General features: G+C 40.6%; 1 protein-coding gene across 1 annotated transcript; it reads left to right on the forward strand.

The window, feature by feature from the left end:
* The first annotated feature begins 3000 nt into the window (after positions 1-3000).
* On the forward strand, positions 3001-8829 carry PLK2 (polo like kinase 2). The gene is made up of 14 exons (XM_030237330.2): positions 3001-3299; positions 3720-3827; positions 3990-4106; positions 4296-4425; positions 4690-4777; positions 5027-5122; positions 5326-5524; positions 5615-5762; positions 6180-6277; positions 6910-7033; positions 7276-7516; positions 7611-7740; positions 7827-7937; positions 8058-8829. The coding sequence occupies exons 1-14, from the start codon at positions 3087-3089 to the stop codon at positions 8247-8249; spliced, it is 1995 nt and encodes a 664-aa protein (XP_030093190.1). The 5' UTR covers positions 3001-3086; the 3' UTR covers positions 8250-8829.
* Positions 8830-20877: the final 12048 nt, after the last annotated feature.

The raw sequence follows: 20877 nt of genomic DNA on the forward strand, positions 1-20877 counted from the left end.
ACATGCTATTCATTGAACTCATTTGTTTGTTCCATCTTTAAGTAGAATACACTTCTTTTAGGAAAGACTGCCATAACCTCTATTCAACAGCTGAGGGCACTCCACGACCAGTTAAATGAAAAACATGGTTCTGCCAAAACTAACCTGAAGCAGGAGAGCTATCAGCTAACCTGATAGCAGAAATTAAATTATTGGGCCAGCCAGGTGAAAGGTCAGGGCTGCCTGCCAAATAAGTGTGAGCTGCCACCCGAGTCCGGAATGAATTATGTAGGAGCATACTGGATTGGCTTAAATGGGCACACTGGGTAGGGAAATAGTATTAGTGGCACCAAATGTTCAGAAAGTTCAGTTGAGAGTCAGTCTGGAAGTCTTGTATACAGTGTTAGTCCAGATTTCATATAAAGCTCTGGTTTCGCTGGCAAAATCATGCCCATGAATACAGTGATGAAGCTCTGTAATATTCATGAAGTTGGAAATCCAGGATTTAATGTTCTTCTTTCTGGAAATTTAAGTCTCTGGACAGCTTACTTTTATAATGTTATAGTAAGAATAAATGGTTCATGAGAAGACCTTCTTCCCACAAGCCTGTGATGGGACAGCTTCTGACTGTCAAATTCCTATTCCTTATCTGAACCAGGGATTTATTCACACACAGTCTTTGCAGACCCTTGGTAATATGGCTTTTATGAACAGCTCCATACTTGTGTCAAAACGGACCTGCAGGAATATATGATTGCCTGTTTTCTAGAAGCATACACAGAAGGAATGCCTGAAACCCGAGTTTGGGCTAGGTTTGCCCTGTTTCTTGGCAGGCAATAACACTGTATGCTGATTTGGCTACAGAGCTGCTGCTATCTTAGCCAGTTTTCAAATAAGCTTCTTGCGCAGGCTGCAGGTACATTTGAGAATTTTGCTAATGTAATTTGGAAGAAAAAATGGGAGATTACAGAGCACAGGCTAGAATGGCTTTCGTCTGCAAAATATAAAAATATAAACAAATATAAAACATTAACTACAATGTTATTTTATCCAAGAGATCGCCTTAAGAAGAAAGCAAATTTGCTTTGTAAAACCTCACAATAAACGGTACGGTGAACTTGGGACCTTGAGATGAGTGTCAGGTAAATGGTCCCTATGAGAAAGTGAGAAAATCAAGTCTTCGAGTAACTTCTGCAGGGGACAGCCAGCAGCCTCATGGCCTTTTGTAACTCAGCTTAAATACTTTGTTTCAGCAAAGTAGGTGAGAACAAATAGTGTCAGTCCTGCTTATCAGAACGCTTTGTGTATTTTAACTACGTGCTTGTGTCCTCTTAAAGCCAAGCTTAACAATCTTCCCTAAACCTTTCCCAGACAAAGCATGTTTTTCTTATGCTTTTCACCATGTGCAGTACCATTTCTTTCCAGAAGATGGGAAACGTGTACTTCTATTCTCCCTATTTCCCTTATTCCCCCAAAAGCCTTTCAGTGCAGCAGATTAAAGCAATGTATTGACACTTAACAAAGCAACGTTTATTTGTAATTTATTTTGCAAAAACGGGTACTAATTTGTGGAAAGGTAAGGTTATGTGAGGGTAATATTTATCTAAGAAGTCAATGCCTGTAAGACAAAGGGCTAAGGGGGCACAAGACTGAACAGTGCCTATGTATCCCAATTTTTCCTTCTTTTTCTTTTTACCCCTACCCCTATGATTAATGACTAGTAATACTAATGTGATTTGACTAGGTTTTGCAGAGTGAGTTACGAAGGCACCTGAATGCAGCAGCAAATGCCCATCAAAAAACTGCAGACAAAGAGTGTACGCAATCCAGTATACTTAATAATCAGCACTGTTACCTTCCTAAAGTAACACATATGGAGAGGAACAAATAAACAAATATTGTTGTTCTTCACTCTTGCTGATTTCAGCTGGGGGGACTTTGTGTGTTAAGGCGTGCATACTGTTGTTGACACTCTAAAATTAGACTATTCTGTTATTTTAAGATGTGAAATGAGAGATTTTAAGGGACTGACACCAAAATAACTTACAGTTACATGCTCTAAGAGTCATTCCTACCAAAACAACTAGTCTTTGATTTATACCAGCAACAAAAGCAGGTAGAAGTATTTTGTCTGCCAACAAGAAAATACTCCAGAAATGTGTCACAAACTAAGAAAATGATGAATGTTGGCATTTTTGGATCTTCAGAAAGGAGAAATGTAAAATTGTTCCACATTTCATTATTCTTCTCCCAGACCAGACTTCACTTTCTAGCAATTGTCTGTACAGAGACCAATTGTCTGTACAGAGGCTCTATACCACAAGTGCCTTCAGGTGTGTTCCAATTTGATTTACTTGCTGCTTATGAAGGGATTTCAGAGCTGACTGTTGTCAGACAGCTGTGGGGGGTGTCCCTAGGCATGAGCTCTCCTTACCAAGGGAGGGACACGATAGCCCCTAGGCAGTGGGGCATTCATGCCAGCGATTTGTATCACCTCAGCAGGCCCATGGGCCTCAGCTCCCTGCTGGCCCTGTCTGTCTGTCTGCTGCTTCGGCATAGGTGGCACAAACTCCTTCTCTTCCACGCGTGCAGCAACAGGCATGCGTTACAGAGCTGCTCCTAGAGCTCGGACCGTCCATCACCAACCCGCACTGCCCCGCACACAGCAATCGAGCGAGGAAAACACCTCTCACGCTGAAGCTCTCTTTGACGAGCTCGCACACGGGACGGTAGCGGCCAGGGCAGCCCCCCTGCAGTCGGGGGACAAGAGCCTGTTCGCCCCGTCGCTCCGCTCCGCTCCCGCCACACAGCTGGGGAAGGGACGGCACAACAGCACAGGCCGACAAGAGAGGGCAGGACAGGTCAGCTCGGTGCCGTTCAGCTCTCCGCAGGGCCGGGCCGGGGCGAGGCCGGGCTAAGCCGGGCGGGCGGAGCAGAGCAGAGACGGGGCGGGGACGGCTCCGCAGCGTGAGGGCGGAGCCGCCACCCGCTTCATAAAGGGCGAGCCCAGAAGCAGCTAGGCGTCTTGAGCAGAGCGGGTGGGAAAGGTAGGGCAGGTGGAGCGGGACCGAGGAGGGCAGGCAGGACGGAGCCGGAGGGGTGCGGTGATGGAGCTCCTACGGACTATCGCCCACCCACCGGGCGGCGGCGGTGCCAAGGGCTGCGAGGCGGCGGCGGGCAGGGCGGCCGGCGGCGAGTCGCGTAGGAAGAAGGCGGAGGAGCCGCCGCACCAGCACGGCCACCCCGCAGCCGAGGTCTCCCGGATTATAACCGACCCCACGACGGGGAAGCGTTACTGCCGCGGCAAGGTGCTCGGAAAGGTAATGGCCGCGGCGAGCCCCGTGCCCTCCCGAGGTGATGGCCGGTGTGCCCAGCTCTCCGCCCCTCGGCGCGGCGGCCGGCGGGCGCTGCCCGCGTTCCCCCGGAGAGCGGAGTGCGCCGCGCTACCGCCCACGACCTGGCCAGCGCCGCCCGGGCCAGGCGCTATGGGTCCGAGCGCCCTTGCTGCCACGGAATCGTGCCTTCGTCTCGGGGAGCCCGCGGGGAAGATTTGGATGGTGCATGCGGGGAGTGGGGAGCGCTTGCCTTCCAACAGACGATGAGCCCAGGTCCTGTCCTTAGAAAATTGCCCTTTGCTAAGGAAGTTGCACCTCTTGACTAATACATGAGCTGGTGAATGACTAAGTGCAGGACTGCATTTATACCTGCTCTAATTGCCTTTTTCTCTTATGTCTCTCTAGGGTGGATTTGCCAAGTGTTACGAGATGACAGATTTGACAACAAATAAAGTTTATGCTGCGAAAATCATTCCTCATAGCAGAGTAGCAAAACCTCATCAAAGGGAGAAGGTATGTATGCATGAATGATTTTTATTTTTTTCCCCTCAAACTCTTTGTGTGCTGGATTGCCTACCCCTTTTCCTGAAATGGTTCTAATAGAGCTGTGTGCTCAACCTTGTGGAAGTAAGTCTAACAACACCTTTCTTCTTTCCCACTATCTTGTCTTTACAGATTGATAAAGAGATTGAGCTGCACAGAATGCTTAATCATAGGCATGTTGTGCAGTTTTACCACTACTTTGAGGACAGAGAGAATATTTACATTCTTCTGGAATACTGCAGTAGAAGGGTGAGCATCAGCTGAGAGAAGTTGGAATTTACTTACGTGGAATGTGCAACTAATTTAAATGTGTTATGTGTAAAACTTATTTTTTGTGGCTTTAGTTGTTGTGTCTCAATGTACTCATTTACTTTTGCTATAGGTGAATCTTGTGCATGAATTGTTAGTGACATTTCTGCCTTTGTTTTTCTTCTGCAGTCAATGGCTCACATCTTAAAAGCAAGGAAGGTATTGACCGAACCAGAAGTACGATACTACCTCAGGCAAATTGTGTCAGGGCTAAAGTATCTTCATGAACAGGAAATCTTACACAGAGATCTTAAACTAGGTAAGTCCTCCAACTTCTAAATATACTCCTCCAGCCCTGTAAGTTGTACCACTTTATCCTTGTATGGTGATAGTTTTAGTAGAATCAGCTTAGTCTGTCTTTACAGTGGAAACTCATGGTGCTTAAGGGATGACATTAAGCATTCCTAATTAAAAAAAAATCTTGCCTAGCTTCTGGCTCTGAACAAAGTATGACTCAGCACCTGTGGCAAATGCCTTCCTACCTTGCCAGAGATGGATTAACTGGAATTTCTTTGTCTGCCAGGTAACTTCTTTATCAATGAGAACATGGAATTGAAGCTCGGTGACTTTGGCTTGGCAGCTAGGCTAGAACCACTGGAGCACAGGAGGAGGTAGGAGCATCAAAAATGTATACATGAAACTAAATGCATATGAAAATGAAGTCATGTTCTATAGCAAAAGCTAGTTATTGCTCTTCCAGTATCGTGAAGATAAAATGAAAAAACATGTATGCTATTAAAGTTCCTACAGCTCCTCTTTAGATGTCTGAACTTGAGAGGAAAACCTGCCCTTTGAAAAATAGCTCCTTCCTCTTCCTATTTGAAATATTAACCAGCTCTGTGGTGTCTTTGATTTTTCAGAACAATATGTGGCACACCAAATTACCTCTCTCCAGAAGTCCTCAACAAACAAGGGCATGGCTGTGAATCTGATATATGGGCCTTAGGCTGTGTAATGTAAGTACTTTCCTGCCTTTGAAATGTATTATATCTATCATAGGCTTAGGCTTTTGAGAGTTCAAAGGGGACACAGTGCTGCATCCATTTACAGCCTTTTATACATATTTCATGTTGGGGGATTTTTTTTTTTTTTTTTGTAGCTGTAGACACAAGTATGGTAGGTGTGTAAAATAAAACAATTTTCCTTTGCCTTTAAACAGGTATACAATGCTGTTGGGAAGACCCCCGTTTGAGACTACAAATCTTAAAGAAACATACAGATGCATAAGGGAAGCAAGATACAGCCTGCCTTCATCTCTCTTGGCACCTGCAAAACACTTAATAGCTAGCATGTTGTCAAAAAACCCTGAAGATCGGCCCAGTTTAGATGAAATAATTCGACATGAATTCTTCTTACAGGTTTGTACTGTCTGCTGTTAGTTTGTAAAAAACAAAATCCACATAAAAATGCACTCTGTGGTCTAAAACTGTTGTGTTGTATTTCTACAGGGCTTTACACCTGATAGACTTCCTGCAAGCTGTTGTCACACCGTTCCTGATTTCCATTTGTCAAGTCCTGCTAAAAATTTCTTCAAAAAAGCAGCTGCTGCTCTTTTTGGTGGAAAAAAGGATAAGGCCAGATACTTGGACACACATAGTAAGTTTAAAGTCTAGATACAGTCCACTTATCTCTATTGCATCAGTTTCATATTAGTGTACATGTGCTAGATAGCAAAAGAACACTTGTATCTGTGTCTCAGTTTTCCTGGGTTGGTTTTGATTTTTTCTTGATAAGTATAGATATTAGCCTGCCCACCTATGTCAGTTTAGATGCATAAATGCTTCTTACAGCTTTCATGTCTATATTGGTCATCTCTTAGTTTGTAAAGTCTACTGAAATTTAGTCTCTTAGAGTGACTTGTGTATAATGGCATTGTTTCTCTGAGAGACTATGGTAGGCTTAGAAGAAGCTGCTAGAGAGACGCAATGTGTTTTCTGCAGGTAACTTGTTATGCTTTCTGTAATTCAATAGCACTTCCAGACTGAGTTAAATATTTTTTTCCCTGTGTTGCAGACAGGCTAGCTAAAGAAGATGAAGAAATCTACAAGCTCAGACATGATTTGAAGAAGACATCGATAACCCAGCAGGCCCCCAAACGCAAGACAGATGAGGTATATGCAAGTGAAGTTTAAATCTAGTAACAGTTGGGTGGAGTAGCTATAATTAAATTATATTTGACTTGGATATCAGAACTGGGGCTGTACACAGCATAATCAAGCTTAAATGATTAGCAGAGCTGCTTTAAGAGGGCTTAAACAAGCATCACAAAGGTATGGTAGCCTTTGTAGGGAGACCATAAATTTTGGCTTTTGAGTAATTATAGTATCTGCCTAGACTCCATTGTTGCCTGTGCGTTAACTTGTCTGCCAGGTGCTATTTCTCAATATTCCAACTACAGGGCTTCAGTTCATGATTAACTAGGGCTTCTTAAAAGAATAAATTGCTGAAATCTCTTTTACTATTTGGTGTTCAGACCTGCACACAGCTGCTCCCTTGCTAGGGCAGGAGAGCAGAAAACTGATTAATAGCCTGTGAGATGCAAATTGAAGATGTAAAGAATGGAAAGACCTGGAGTGCTGCTCTGAGCTAAGTCTAGCAGAAGCTCCTTTGTAATCTTTGTACATGAATACCAGTTTCCCTAGAACTTATTATTTGTTGAGAATCAGGAGAGCCATGCAAAACTTGTGTATAAGCCTTGAATTGTGTTGTGTTTTGATGTTTACGTGTCTGACATCTCTTCTAGGAGATTCAGCCTCTTATCACAACAGTGGTGAAGCCGGGAGCACTGCCAGAAACTAAGCAGATTGGAGACTCCATTCGGATGATAGTCAGAGGAACTTTGGGAAGCTGCAGCAGTAGCAGTGAATGTAAGTGCAGAAATATGTGATGTCTAAGTCTGAATCCTGCCTAATTTTCCTCGTATTCTAAAAGCTTGAAGCGAACATTGCTTTTATACTCTTATTTTTGATGTTGCAAAAGCCAATAATTTTGAAAAATTTAAACTAGAAAGTCATTAAGGCTAGATTTCTTAAAATCTATGTAACTCAAAAGTTTAGAACGAAAATTTTCTCTGTGTGCTCTTGTCAGTCTAATAATTCTTTCTTTTCAGGTTTGGAAGACAGTACTATGGGAAGCGTTGCTGATACAGTTGCAAGAGTATTGAGGGGATGTCTGGAGAATATGCCAGAAGCAGATTGCAATCCCAAAGAACAGCTGACAGCATCCTTCCAGTGGGTTACAAAATGGGTGGACTACTCCAACAAGTATGGCTTTGGGTACCAGCTGTCAGATCACACTGTTGGTGTCCTCTTTAACAATGGGGCACATATGAGCCTTCTGCCAGACAAAAAGTAAGAATCATTACAAAGCAAACAACTCACCAAAGCAGTTTAAAAATGAAATATTGTTTCTCTTCACTTACCACCTTTTTTTTTCCTCTTTCAGGACAGTGCATTACTATGCTGAGCTAGGCCAATGCTCTGTCTTCTCAGCCACAGAGGCCCCCGAACAGTTCATTAGCCAAGTAACTGTACTGAAGTATTTCTCTCACTATATGGAGGAGAACCTTATGGATGTAAGTTCAGCACCTTCAGGGTCCTTAGCTGTAAAAATACACTAAGTGTAAACTGATTGCTTAACATAGTCTGTTTCCTTTCCTAGGGAGGAGACTTGCCCAGCCTAACTGATGTACGCAGGCCCAGGCTTTACCTCTTACAGTGGCTCAAATCTGATAAAGCATTAATGATGCTCTTCAATGATGGCACGTTTCAAGTAAGTGTGGTAGCATCACCAGAGAAAATGTCTCAGAATACTTTATTGCAATAAAACTAGGTGAATCTCAGAAACTGAGAGGAGAAAGGACACAAACAGCAACTTGCTTCTCTTTTACAGGTGAACTTCTACCATGATCACACAAAAGTCATAATTTGCAATCAGAGTGAGGAATATCTCCTTACCTACATAAATGAAGACAGGATATCCACAACCTTTCGTCTGACAACCCTTCTGGTTTCGGGATGTTCATTGGAACTAAAACACAGAATGGAATATGCTCTGAACATGCTGCTGCAGCGATGTAACTGAAGGAATTGACTCTGTTAAACCAAATGGACTCTCTTGTTCACTGTGAATCTACAGTGGAGATGGTGGAGCAACTAGTATGTTGATGATGGATGTGTGGTGGTACGAAAACTGGACTGTCCAAGTGTGCTGGGCACACATCTATTAGAAGCCTAAACCTACTTGTTGGAGTAAAATGTTGTGACAAGGAGTTCTTCGGATCATAGTTTTCCTTGCTTCATGTGTGTTAAAGATATAATTTGACTTGAACTCGGAGCAGAGTGTGTCTGTTTGCTCTGTAAGAGAGCATCTCTGATGGAGTTAAACTGTGAATACACATCTGGAAAGGGAGGGAAGGGAGAGCTCCGTTGTTGGGGATAATTGTAACAAGCAGCTTCTGGTTGCTTAACTGTGAACTATGGCCATACTGTTTTTTCCTTATTTTTCAAAAATACCCACACTTGTGGCTGGCAAAGTGCATTCCTTGTTAATTTTTTTTTTAATTTATTACAGCCTAAAGTGAAGTATTTATTACTTTTTTTTTTTTTTTGAACCTTGGCATTTTGAATATAAATCTGTTGGCAATAAAGAATGGAAATCTGAAGCATCATTCTCTACTCTTTCTCCAGCATAACTGAGCATGCTTTACTTTGCATTACAAGAAGTATCTCAGATTTGCTTTTGATTTGCTTTCTATATTCTATTTTTAAAAAGTCTGCCTCGGGTCTGGATATGAAGGGTAGGCAGGTTTATCTGTGTCTGTGCCCACTTGCAGTCATAAACACCAACACAGCTATTGTTAATTATAGCTGCAATCCTAAAATAACTGCTGATGGAGCTTACAGACTAATGATGTAGGCCTTGACACTTAGTTTTGTTTTAAACTTAGGACAATAACTATGGATCTTTTCAAGATACTAGATCTCAAAATTGATGTTTAACACTGACTGAAAAAAACACCTTCTTCTGGGTAATATGTTGGAGACTGAAGGATAAGGGGCAGTGTAAATTCTCTGCTTGCTGCAAAAGCATTGCTCTTATCAAGGAGCTGAGAATCCTGATACTGCAACAGCAGAATGAATTGACCATACCTGTTACTTTGCCTCTGTGGAGCTCCATTTTGTCTTTCTACCCTTGGTTAAATGGTTACACTAGTAAAGTAAAATATAAAGGGTGGAAAAAATTAAAGGGTGACTTAGTGTATACCATAAATTGTTTTAGTAACACTTGTGGCTGTTTAAAGCTATCAGTTGGGTAGAGTAAGTCCAAAGTTGACACTAAGTTTTCTGAGACCAACATAGGGATGGCCTGCTGCTTTCTGCAATCCTACTGCTTCTAAACATCCATTTACATGACTAATGGCTTTCCAAAATTGAAGGCATTTATCAGTTTAAAAGTTTAAAGCATGCAAATGGGTGCAATTATGGAGAAATCAAGGACTTCAAGCGGCGGGGGGGGGGGAAATTGTCTGACTTGTGGGCTGGGCTTATTTCTCTTAGATATTGCATAGCACCTGGACCTGTATAAACATACAGCTGTCTTCAAGTAACTGTTCTGATGCAACAGCAAGCAGTTAATTGCTTGCTTGACCTATTGTTCCTATAACTGAATGGGACCTTTTCTGAACAACATTAATTGCCATCAGTGTATCAATCACAGCAGCTGAATGTAAGGAACAGGCAGAGTAATAAAACACAGACTATACAAAGTACAGATGTCAATTTGAAATAGTGAGCAGAGTACTTATCGCTGGCTTGCTTCATCTTGCAACAAGTGTATATATGTGATGGGGTTTGTTGTATTGAATGCCATGCATTAGGTAATATTTATTTACTTCTCAAGTCTAGACAGGAAGACCCAATTGAGTTCTTCATATGGATTCATTAATGTAACTCTAGGCAGTTCAGTGAAGTTAAATATATAGTTGCTATAGTGAGCAGAATTCAGCTTCCCAGCTGTCTACTTTCTTCAAGGGATAATGGCTGATTTTATTCCTGAGAGGTCATGACTTACCTAATTCTGCTGCACACATACAGCTACTGTTGTGTTCTTTTCTTTAACAAAGTAAAATCTCCCTTTTTGTTAAAGGCACCAATAAACATACAGTTTGTGTGCATTTCAAAAACAAAATTTACAAGAGCTTTAGTATTTCACATGGAAAAAACACTTTTTGTTCAACTTTTGTGTGCTAGAGAAAGTGCAAACCTTATTCAGTTGCTATGATTTCTTTGTGTACAAAAGTCATGTTTGTATGGCTATAATTCAGGCTTGTGTAAGCAAACAAACCAGCTTTTAATGCAGAATATTTAAAAATGTATGTAAAGGCTCCAGGATGCTAGTTGTTTGTGGATGGTTGATAAACTTACTAAAATAAGTTAAGTGACTCAGCTATTTGTATGCAGTTTTTATGCTCAGCAGTTGCTAAATCCTTATGTATCTTTCTGTTTAGTGCAGCTTCTGCTCTGTATCCTTACCTCATTTTTATTTTAATATTGCAAAACAAGAAAGATGTTTAGATCAGGTTAAGGAGAAATATGCTTTTCAAAATACCTTTGGCCTTGTCTCTGAGCCCAAAGAGGGAAAGTAATTTTTAAAATTCTTGGTATAAGAATTTGCATCAGGAACAAAGGTTCTGAAATTCTTTCTCAGGGTGGATCCTGTCTTAAATAAGATACTGTAGTACACTACTTGACCTTCTTTACTTAAGCACGCAACTCCCTCTTGGAATTCTGCATACAGGAAGATTAATGTTAGAAAGACACTTGTTCACATGTTCTGTATAACAAATGTCTTACCTTTTCTTGAAAGATGTGGTCTGCATATTATGCTGGTCCAGCAACTGTTCTATTATATTGAAACCAAGAGAAGACATAGCATAAAATCTGGTTTAAGAGTATATCTACTTGAAAGGAAATGTGAGGATTAAAAGATTAGGTGAAAGCACACTGGTTTGTCAGGTATGAATGCTGGACATGATGAAATAACATTGACAAGGAAAAAAAATCTCTTGTACTCTTATTAAAACATTTTTATGAAGTTTGAATATATATTTTTTAAGTATACATACATACTTGTATGACTGAGTGCACTAATCTGCTGATAGCAAACAAGCCAAGAAAATGATTCAAACAGGTCAAGCTTCAGCATTAAAAAAATGCATTACCCACTGATGCCACTAGTAACTCAAGTATGCTAGGGCATTCTGTAATCCTTTCCTGAAATTTCCATTTCATTAGGTTTCTATATATAATACATATGAGAAAAAAGAAAAGAGTTTCAGTATATGGTGCTTTGCAATATTGAATAAAGTTTCCACTATTCTCCAGGTTACTTGGGAAACTAGAAGAATATTCTGTCACTTTAAAGCTATTTCATTACTTCTGAAAATAGTCATATCAGAGAATGATCCTTCCCCTGCCCATCAATGACAGATAATTTTGTGCCTAATTAAATGGGTTCTAAATGTAAATTCAAATTTTTAAAAATTATAGGTTTTTATAGGTATTTATGAACCACCAACCAGATGCATACCCAAGGAATCAATCAGAATAATCCATGGCATTTGGTCTGCTTTTATAATTTTATGCCTTATGAACAACCATAGTGGCAGAATTGCCACAATGTTAGACTAGGACATACAAATTAAGAGGTTAAACTCCATTTAAATATCCATTTAAATATGTATATTTGGAAACAAATATCATGGGTCCTCATGGTGTTTGGAAATTAGGATAATAGAAAGTAAAGATTTAGCCTATGGGATATATCCATGTAAATTAGCTTAGGTATGGGAATATAATTGATTTGAAAGATTCTGTTTTATTGACTACACTTGAAACTATTGTGTTTTTCTTCTCTACTGTGAAATCGTGGGTAAAAACAGCCCACATTTTCTGTTGCTGATAGCAAGTAGATATGATCTGAACAGGAGTAAGGCTGATTGACATTTTTAATGCCCTTTCCTGCTTACTATTGAAAGAAATGCCTTAATCATCATGATGAAAACATAAAAGTACATAAAATTGTCATGAGGCATTATGAGTACCAAACTGGCCCAGGTAAAGAGTTTTCATCAGAAGTAAAAAAGCAATTAGGTATTTTACTCAGAATCCTTACCTCCACTAAGGATTCTGAGTAAAGACCTGAATGAACTCACCCAGCACTTTGGCAGTTTGTAGGCTGATGTTTTCTGTGGCAGGCCAGAAATGAAGACTAATCCAGACACTGCCTTCCTTACATATATTGAACAATCATGAAAATGACTGCCCATTTTCTGCTGATGGTTTCAAAAGTTACATAAAGGTGAATCAAGCATTATCCACAAGTGATTGGATGGGTGCATGGGTGTCTCCATACACTGAGAATCTTAGTCAGAGGTGGACTTTTTTTTGCCTCATTCCTCATTATCCCTGAGGAATAAATACCAACTCATTTAAATTGTTTACCTGAATTTGAGATCTTTGAGACTGATAACCTATCACACAACTAAGTCTTCCTAGACAAAGTGCTCAGAAGTGCTAAAGTAGCACAATTATGCTTTAGAACTGGTCATCTAGGACACCATTCTTAAGGACCTTTCTTCTGAAGGATTCAGTTCCTGGTATTTCACATCTAATGACCACAACAGCAATGGTGTTAACACCATGAATAAAAAAAGCTTTGAAGTCACCTTTTCAATCTTACTGCCAACTCCAGAAGACCTCACCTGCTCCTGGTCATGCTTCAAGGGTTTCACAGACAAAAGCATTAGAATCAAACTAATAGTAAACTCTGACAGCTCATGAAAATTCTACACATATGATATTTTATGCTCATAAAGTAGCCTCTGATTCATAGCTTATAAAACTTTTTTTCCTTATTTATTATAAACAATAAATTTTAATGTAGTTTTATTGTTTTGGAATAGCCTTCACTGGAGGAAAGAAAATAACAAGGCTTTTGTAGTGGGATTCTGTAGTGGGATTAAGACTGCTGGTTCTGATGGGAGAAATGGAAGGCATAATTCGTTATAAAGTAGAATGTTGCAGAGGAGGAAAGTCAATGAGAGCGGAAGAAAGGAAGAAAGGTTATGCCACGAAGCAAGTTTAATCTTCTATAGAAAGAAAAAAAAGCAATTTGCGTATCATCCTCAAGGCCAGCTTCTCATGCCTGCCATTGCATTAAGTCATGAATAGCTGCAGTAAAAGATGCATGAGAGGTGCAATAAGTGGGCAGAACAGGAAAGGCTGGACTTTTTAGTGCAGGGAAATTCAAGGCAGCTGAGACAAGCTCAGGTAATTTAAACGCCTTGTAGTATATATTAGCACAGGCTGCAACAGTTACGTTTGATGTTGCTTTATTCAGAATTTTTTAAAAGCCAGTCTGATTTTCAGATGCCCTTACCTCTGTTAATAATGAGCACTTGTGGAAATTAAAGTGGATGGTCTCTTTTTCCAATCAAGGTTAGAGATCGCCTAAAAGGACGCAGACTACCATAGTGCTAGTAATGGTTATGAAAAGAGGAATGTACACAGAATGATTATAGAATTATTCTGTAGTGTATGATGCTGTTTCTCTCTCTAAGCATTTGCACTGAACTCATCCTCACATCTGATCATCTCTACTTTGTGTCAGTTCCTTCTTGTTATTGTTAATTACAAATAATTAGAAGGTTAGCTAGGGAGGGTGAATCACAGCACAAGGGGTATGTGGGAGCACGGGTTTACAGCGGGGTTCTGGAAAAAGTGAGGGAGCTCATAACACCAGGAGGAAGGGAAGGTGCTGGAGAGCTGTGACTCAGGGGAGGGAGACCTGGGATGGAAACACGAGGGAGGGCTGGCTGGGGCAGCCAGTGGAGAGAATATTTTGGGAGGCAGAGGCCCCATTTTGAACTCTTCCCCCGGAACAAACATGTCGTGGAAAAAGCGGCGGCAGCGGGGCAGGAAGCAGCGGGCGGAGGAGGCGCGGCGGGTCAGCAGGCAGGCGGGCCGAGCCAGGGCCGGACGGCCGGGGGCTGCCCGGGAGCTGCCCCCGGATGGCTCCGGCTGCGGGAGCCGGTCCGGGCAGGGCCAGAGCAGGCTCAAGGTGCCCTGGCAGCAGAACCTGCAGCGGGGAGCCTCCCTTCCATTCACCTTTGCCACACGGACAAAGTCCATCACTAACCTGCGGAGGGGAAAGGAATGGTCTTCCAGGTAGAAAATAATAGCAATTAGAAGCCATAGAGGATTCTTGATCCGTGATAATTGATCCATTAAAAGTCAATAAAAGAGGACTAAGTGGGAGCTCATGTTTTTGGAGCAGGGGAGTAAGCTCCAGTGTTATCTCATGAGTTGCATTGAAGAAAGTTGTTTGAGGGGATGTGAGATGTCAGTGAAGATGGCCAGTACACTCTGCTAGCGGTAAAACCAGGTGTGGACCAGAGGTGAAATACTGAATGTTGTGACCAAAGAAAATACAATAACAGGAATCAAGACACAATAGGGAACGAGTCAAGTGCAGAAATTCAAAATCACAGAAAAAGTAAAATCTGGCAACATTAAATGGATCTGAGTGGAAAAGGGAAACACTTGAACTTACATACCAGCAGCCTTTCCACATCTGTTGCCAGGAGAGCCAAGAGAACAGTGCCAAAGTGGGTCAAGTGGAAGATTAGCAGTGTGAAAGTGAAGGCAGTCAAAGCAGGCATCATACTCACAGGAGGAGACAGGAGTGGAGCTGGACAGGTGAAAACAAAAGGCATGCTGAGAGAGTGAATTCCCCTCCAAGTAAGGGAGAAGGTGCTCTGTCACGAGGCAGCACACTTATTACACACAACACGCACCTCTGAGGAAACCAAATGTGAAGTAAGTGTTAAGAGAATTTTCACATTCTCAGTAAAACAAAGGATTAACAATGATCTGATCCAGTTAGATTAGTGGTGCCAGCACTGGGGACCAGTATTGCAAGACAATGCATTAGTCTTCTGAGTCACTGGTTTCGTTCTCACATGGGCCCTTATTAACTGCAAATCTTTACCTCCTGATGGTTGCCTCATGTGAAATGAGTTGGTGGCTCATTCCTGTTCATACTGAGAAGGCATCCACGTTACAAAAATCATCACTGTTAATTACAAGCCATTTGCATTAATTGGTATCCTTGCTGGAAGTCTTCACAGGGAAGAAGTCTAATGACTAAACTTCAGACATGGCAGCTAAAACACCCTGTTGCCATGAAGTTGCTCCTGACTGGTCAGGGATTATGTGGGGTATTTGGGGTGGGTCACCAGGGACATGGCAGTTGTTGCCTGAGATGTTGATATATGGATGGCCTTTTCAGAACCAACAACAGATTTTCTGAGTCTAAACTTCCAGCAGTGATGGTGATTTGTGACTTTTGTATGCTGTACTTCTTCTGGACTACTATTTGCAATAGAAAGAGCTTCCCATGTCCTAGTACTTTACTGTGGTTTATTTTCTGCCTTTTTGGTCATTACTGTTTTAATTTGACTGCCCATCATCTGAAAAATAACAAAGTAAACTTCTATTTTCTAATTTGTCTACAACCAGTGAAATTCTTAATAGATGAATGATGATGAATAGATGAATAGATGAAAGACACAACCAGTGTCTTTACAATAGATTACTTCTTTTGTAATCTATTGTAAAAGGTTACAATATCTATCTATTCTTTTGTAAAAGGTTTACCTTTTCCTATAATTTCAGAAGTAGAAGTGCAATACAAAGTTCCATTCTTCAATGAGACAGACTAAAATAAAGAGAGAAACTGCAGGTACTGTACTAAGCTCAGATAATCCTAAGTATTTTGAACAGACAAGCATAATGATATATTCACTTTTGTAAGTGATCATATCATAGTGATATAATCACTTTTTGGGGAGGTGTGTTAGAACCTTTCAGACAACATTAGAAATGTTGTCTGAAAAAGGTAACAACTTAAAATGAAATAAGGATCTTGGCCAAAATTAGAGCCTGTAGTATTATTGCCTCTGTGATTTACAGTCGGCTTCCCCCTCTTAAATGTTGTATCCATCTAAGTCATACCTAAAGTGCTGTACATCTCAATGGGGTATCTCTTTTGTATTTGGGTGCTCTTCTGCAGGGCTTTCCACTCCTAATTATTCCTGGATACTGACACATTGGATGTTATATGGAATATGGCTGTCAGATAAACAGCCTTAATACATCCATTTTTCAAAAGTAAGACAGCACACGGAGGGAATCTATTTGCCAGCTTAAGATCCCTTTCTCCAGTGTTTCTCAAACATTCAGAGTTTTTACTTGTGCCAATTCCTCCTTCTCAGGAGGAATGCTCAGCATTTCTCCAGGTCAGGTCTTGGGGTCTCAAAGTACGATCTTGGAGAGGAGTGAGCTTGCAACTAATGATGACTTTGATGTTGGGCAAGGAAAAGAAAATAAAAGCAACCAAAGCCATGGAAGGATCCTATAGACAGACATGGCATTTTCTCCTTAACTCTGATTCTTTCTACAAACAATGGGTTTATGCTAAGGACTTATTGAAAGAGTGTTGGAAAAAACAGAGTGATCCTGTAATTTTGTATCCAGTTTATGGTGTACAAATGACCACTGGACAATACTCTGGGCACATAGTGTGACTTTTGGGGATGGTGATGTGCAGGGCCAGAACTTGTACTCAATGTTCCTTGTAGGTCCTTTCCAATGCAGCATATCTTGTTATTCTGCGATTTCCTATGGTTGAGTCTGGGACATTGCGATTCTAGTTATGTTCAATAGTAAAGGTTTGTAAAAAAAAAGGTTGTTTTCAGCTGATTTGGACTCTTTTAAACTAGAAAATAGAGGACAACATAATCAATGCATTGTCTAACACTTACAAGGTCTTTAGATAATTTTTAAAAAATTATTTCTGTCTTCTATAGCCTTAAAATGACCATTTTCATATTTGTAATTTCAATAAGGCTTATAAAAGGCTTTCTGAATTCCCTAGAGAGAATCCAATGTCTTCTACTTGTGAATAGATGTAAAGCAACCATAAAACTCTAAATCCTTTAAATCACATACTTTCAAGAATGCTTACAAAGTAGGATTATAGCAGGCTCACAGAACAAGTAAAATAACTCTACGTATATTTTCATGGGATAATTAAATCCTTACACAGGTATAAGTTAAATTTAGGAGAAACCTTATAATATTCCAAACAGTACCAAAAGGTAATGCACAGCAAATTGCAGTACAGAATTTACTTCTTTTCTGAATGAAGTCATAAAGAAATGTAGAAATGTAAAGAAACTTTATCATTTTGGCTGAATTTGACTAATTGGTTTCATTTTAAGAAGGAATCTCTGTCTATGATGAATGCTTCTCAAAAATAAAGGGATGTGAAATCATTACTTAATATAAATGAAATATATATATCTTATTACATTAGTTGCTTATTATGGGTAAATCATTCTCATCTGGGTACCTTTACAGTTCCACTGATACCAGGAGAACTGCACTGAGAAAGCAAAGATGTGTTTGTTGTCAGAGATATCATGAAGTAAGGGCCTGAGATAGCAGGAGTGCAACTAGCGATGATGATTTCTGGGAGTGGATAAGTGTCTTTCTGAAGAGAAAGGGCATAAGATCCCTTCTCCTGAGGGAATTTCCAAACATTTGCCACCAGTGGCTGCTGTCCCCTGCAAAAACCCTTCTGATTTCAGGAAATGTTCAGACAGGCACAAGGTGGTGAGTTAGTATCTCTTGTTGCAGCAATGTGGACTAATTATAGACACAGAATAATTGTTGGGTAGTAGGGAGGTGAGGAATGACAGGAGGAGCAACAATAAGGTTATGTGGTCACTTGCCAAGGGATGGTGCTTGGTATAATGCAGTTAAGAGGGCTTGTTTGTTTGTTGTTTTATTCTAATTAGTGTGTATGTCCTATTTGCTAGTATTAATAGTGTATTGTGAAAGAAGTATTTCTTGGGAATGGACTTAAGAGAATTCAGGACAATGAACTTGCAGAATGACTCAAGACAGGCATTCTGTGCAGAGGGCATGATATGGAAAGAAACAGAGATTGTTGTTGGACCACGATACAGAGGCTGATGGCATTATCTAAGAAAAGAACATAGGGTAACACCCACACACCTGGGTAACAAGACACAGCAAAGTGGTGATCTATCCTGCTCTGACACCAACAAAACCAGTGAACCCTTAACCTAAATAAAAAGCATGACCAAGTCCAAGAGACATCATACGTAAGAAAATGTCTTCATGGGCAGAAGGAGATGGGCCTGAGCTCACATTCCTTTTGCTCCAAGTCTGCCAAAAGGAAGCGTATGTGGCCCTTGTAGCTGTCATCCCAAGCAGACCCTGACAAAGACCACAGCTTGTTATGGCACAGCTCTATGGCTTCTGGATGGATCTGGCTTGTATGTGGGCTGCTTGGAGTGGGCAGTGGTGATCACACCTAGGCTGCCCATTTTTGTAAAATTACTGGCTCTGCCACTAACTCTGAAGTCTTCTGTTCCAGATCTGCCGAGTTTTCATGCAGTGTTTAAATTTGCAGCAAATGGAAAGCTCTAAATATGTTCTCTGAAGTGTGAATTTTCATTCATGCATACCACCTGGAACACACTTCAAAGAATGTGCTTTCCCACTCCCATGCCAATAGCATGAATATGCTGCTTGTGAGTTCTGGAGGAAAGATGCAAAGGTTGGCTTTTGAAAATCTGAGAGAGCTACCATAAAACTTGCCTTGTCCTGTGAGGGTCATGACACTTGCCTTTTTTGAGCTATGAAGAGTGATGATAGCTGCTTGTACTTGACCTGTTTCATGAATGCTCCTAGTTTTTACTAATCCTTCTAATTTTGGGCTCTCCTCTGTGTTTTTTCCCAGAATGAGAAAGTGATGTGGAGAGCTTCTCAACTCATGAAGACAATGATTGTTTAAATTCCCAGTGTGAAGTTTTGTCTGATAATACAAATTCTCACTCAGGTGCAAATTCCTGATAAATCTTTCCTTTCTCTGCTGGTTCCTGTGGCAGGTCTTCTAATTCTCTCTTCAAAGCCCCCTGTGATATTTTGGTCTTTCTGATACAAAAACACAGGTTACATGGAAGTTAGTCTATTTGAACTTGGCTTCACTTTCTTTTTATTTTCTGCTGAAGCATGTTATATTATTCAGACAATTTGAAAAATCTGGCTTAAAATTAGAAAATAATTGTCTTTTTATATCAGAGCTGCATAGCATTTGCAGGTGTTCAAGTGTGAGCCCACTAAGAACAAACATATGTTACTGTAATCTGACTCTGATTTATTGTACAGAAAATATAGTTAACTGCCTGTCTCTCATTATCAATTAGGTAAATGCCAGTACTAAATATTGGGGATAAAGAGGCAGTTATTGTGACATATGAGAAATCCCTCTGTGGTTTTGGGAGGTTTTTTTTGTGTGAGGACTTTTTTGTGTTTTTCTTTTAGTTTGGTTTCTGGGGTCTTTTAATTGTTATTATTATTCTAAAAAAGACCTTATCATTAAATACAGGATGTCCTGTTACTGTATAGAATGACCAAGAAGTATGGCTGTCACCCTACCTCTTCTGTGTTTCTTTATCTGGGGTTTTCCTTGTCATTTCAACTGTTTCTTACTTTGGTGTTTTATTCTTTAGTTTTTATAGCTTACCAACAAAGAAATCACACCTCTTTGATCTGAGTGCACATCCTTTGGCTCCTCCTATGTCTGAACTTGCTCGGTTTCCTCAGAAATCACTTGATTTTTTTGCCTACCACACAGTCTTATTACCTTCTCTGGTTTGCTAGTTTTTAAAGGAGAATTGGATCAGTGCAGATCTAGACCATGTGTTAAAAAATCTTTCCCTACTAAATCTGGTGTTTAAATGCTATGCACAGCATTTTTCCATGCTGAATTGTGGAAGCATCCATGAGAGACCAGCATAGACATTCCTGGATGCTGGCCAGCATGGTTTCTTTCTCTTTCTGCCAGTCAGATAGTATAACAACATGTTATCCCTTCTAAGACTGGAAGTCTTCTCTATTCTCTGTCATGCCTTGTCAAACTTCTCTAGTTATGGACAGCTCCAGAGTTATTAGGTATGGAGAATTATACAGTCCATGCTAGTAGACCATGCTCCACCGAGCTACATATTATTGTGAAGTGCTCTTGCTTATCCAATCCATACTAGTACTTGACAGTCCCTTCTGCAAGAGAAGGACAGAATTGTTCTTAGAAGAAGGAGGAAAGTCGTCCTCCCTCAGCAGGTACAAAGTCAGCATCTGCAGCCAGTAGAGAAACTTGTGGTAGATGTAACTTTGATACCTATCTGGTGTTGAATTGATAGCCAACAGTCCGGCTTTTCTTGGTTTGCTGCATTACTGGCACAGAGAGGGAAGCGCTGGCAGAGTTTTGGGAGAAAGGCTGCTGTAGGCAACTACCTTGAAGTGAAGTTTTAGGTCTCATTATGTTCAAGGAACCAGAAACACTTCTTTGCAGATTGGGGAAAGTTGTTCAAGTCCTTTAGGTGTACAAAGTTTAACACCTGTCCTTCTCAGTATTTCATGTTGGTGACTTTGACAAGCTCCTATGCCTGATTAGAACAGGTTTTTAGGGGTGCCTTGTCCTCTTGCTTACCATGGAACTGTGGGCCACTCTTGTGGTAAACAATGAAGGGCTGAACACTGTTCAGTATTTAAAT

This window comes from Serinus canaria, chromosome Z (assembly GCF_022539315.1).
Source record: "Serinus canaria isolate serCan28SL12 chromosome Z, serCan2020, whole genome shotgun sequence".
NCBI classification, from domain to species: Eukaryota; Metazoa; Chordata; class Aves; order Passeriformes; family Fringillidae; genus Serinus; species Serinus canaria.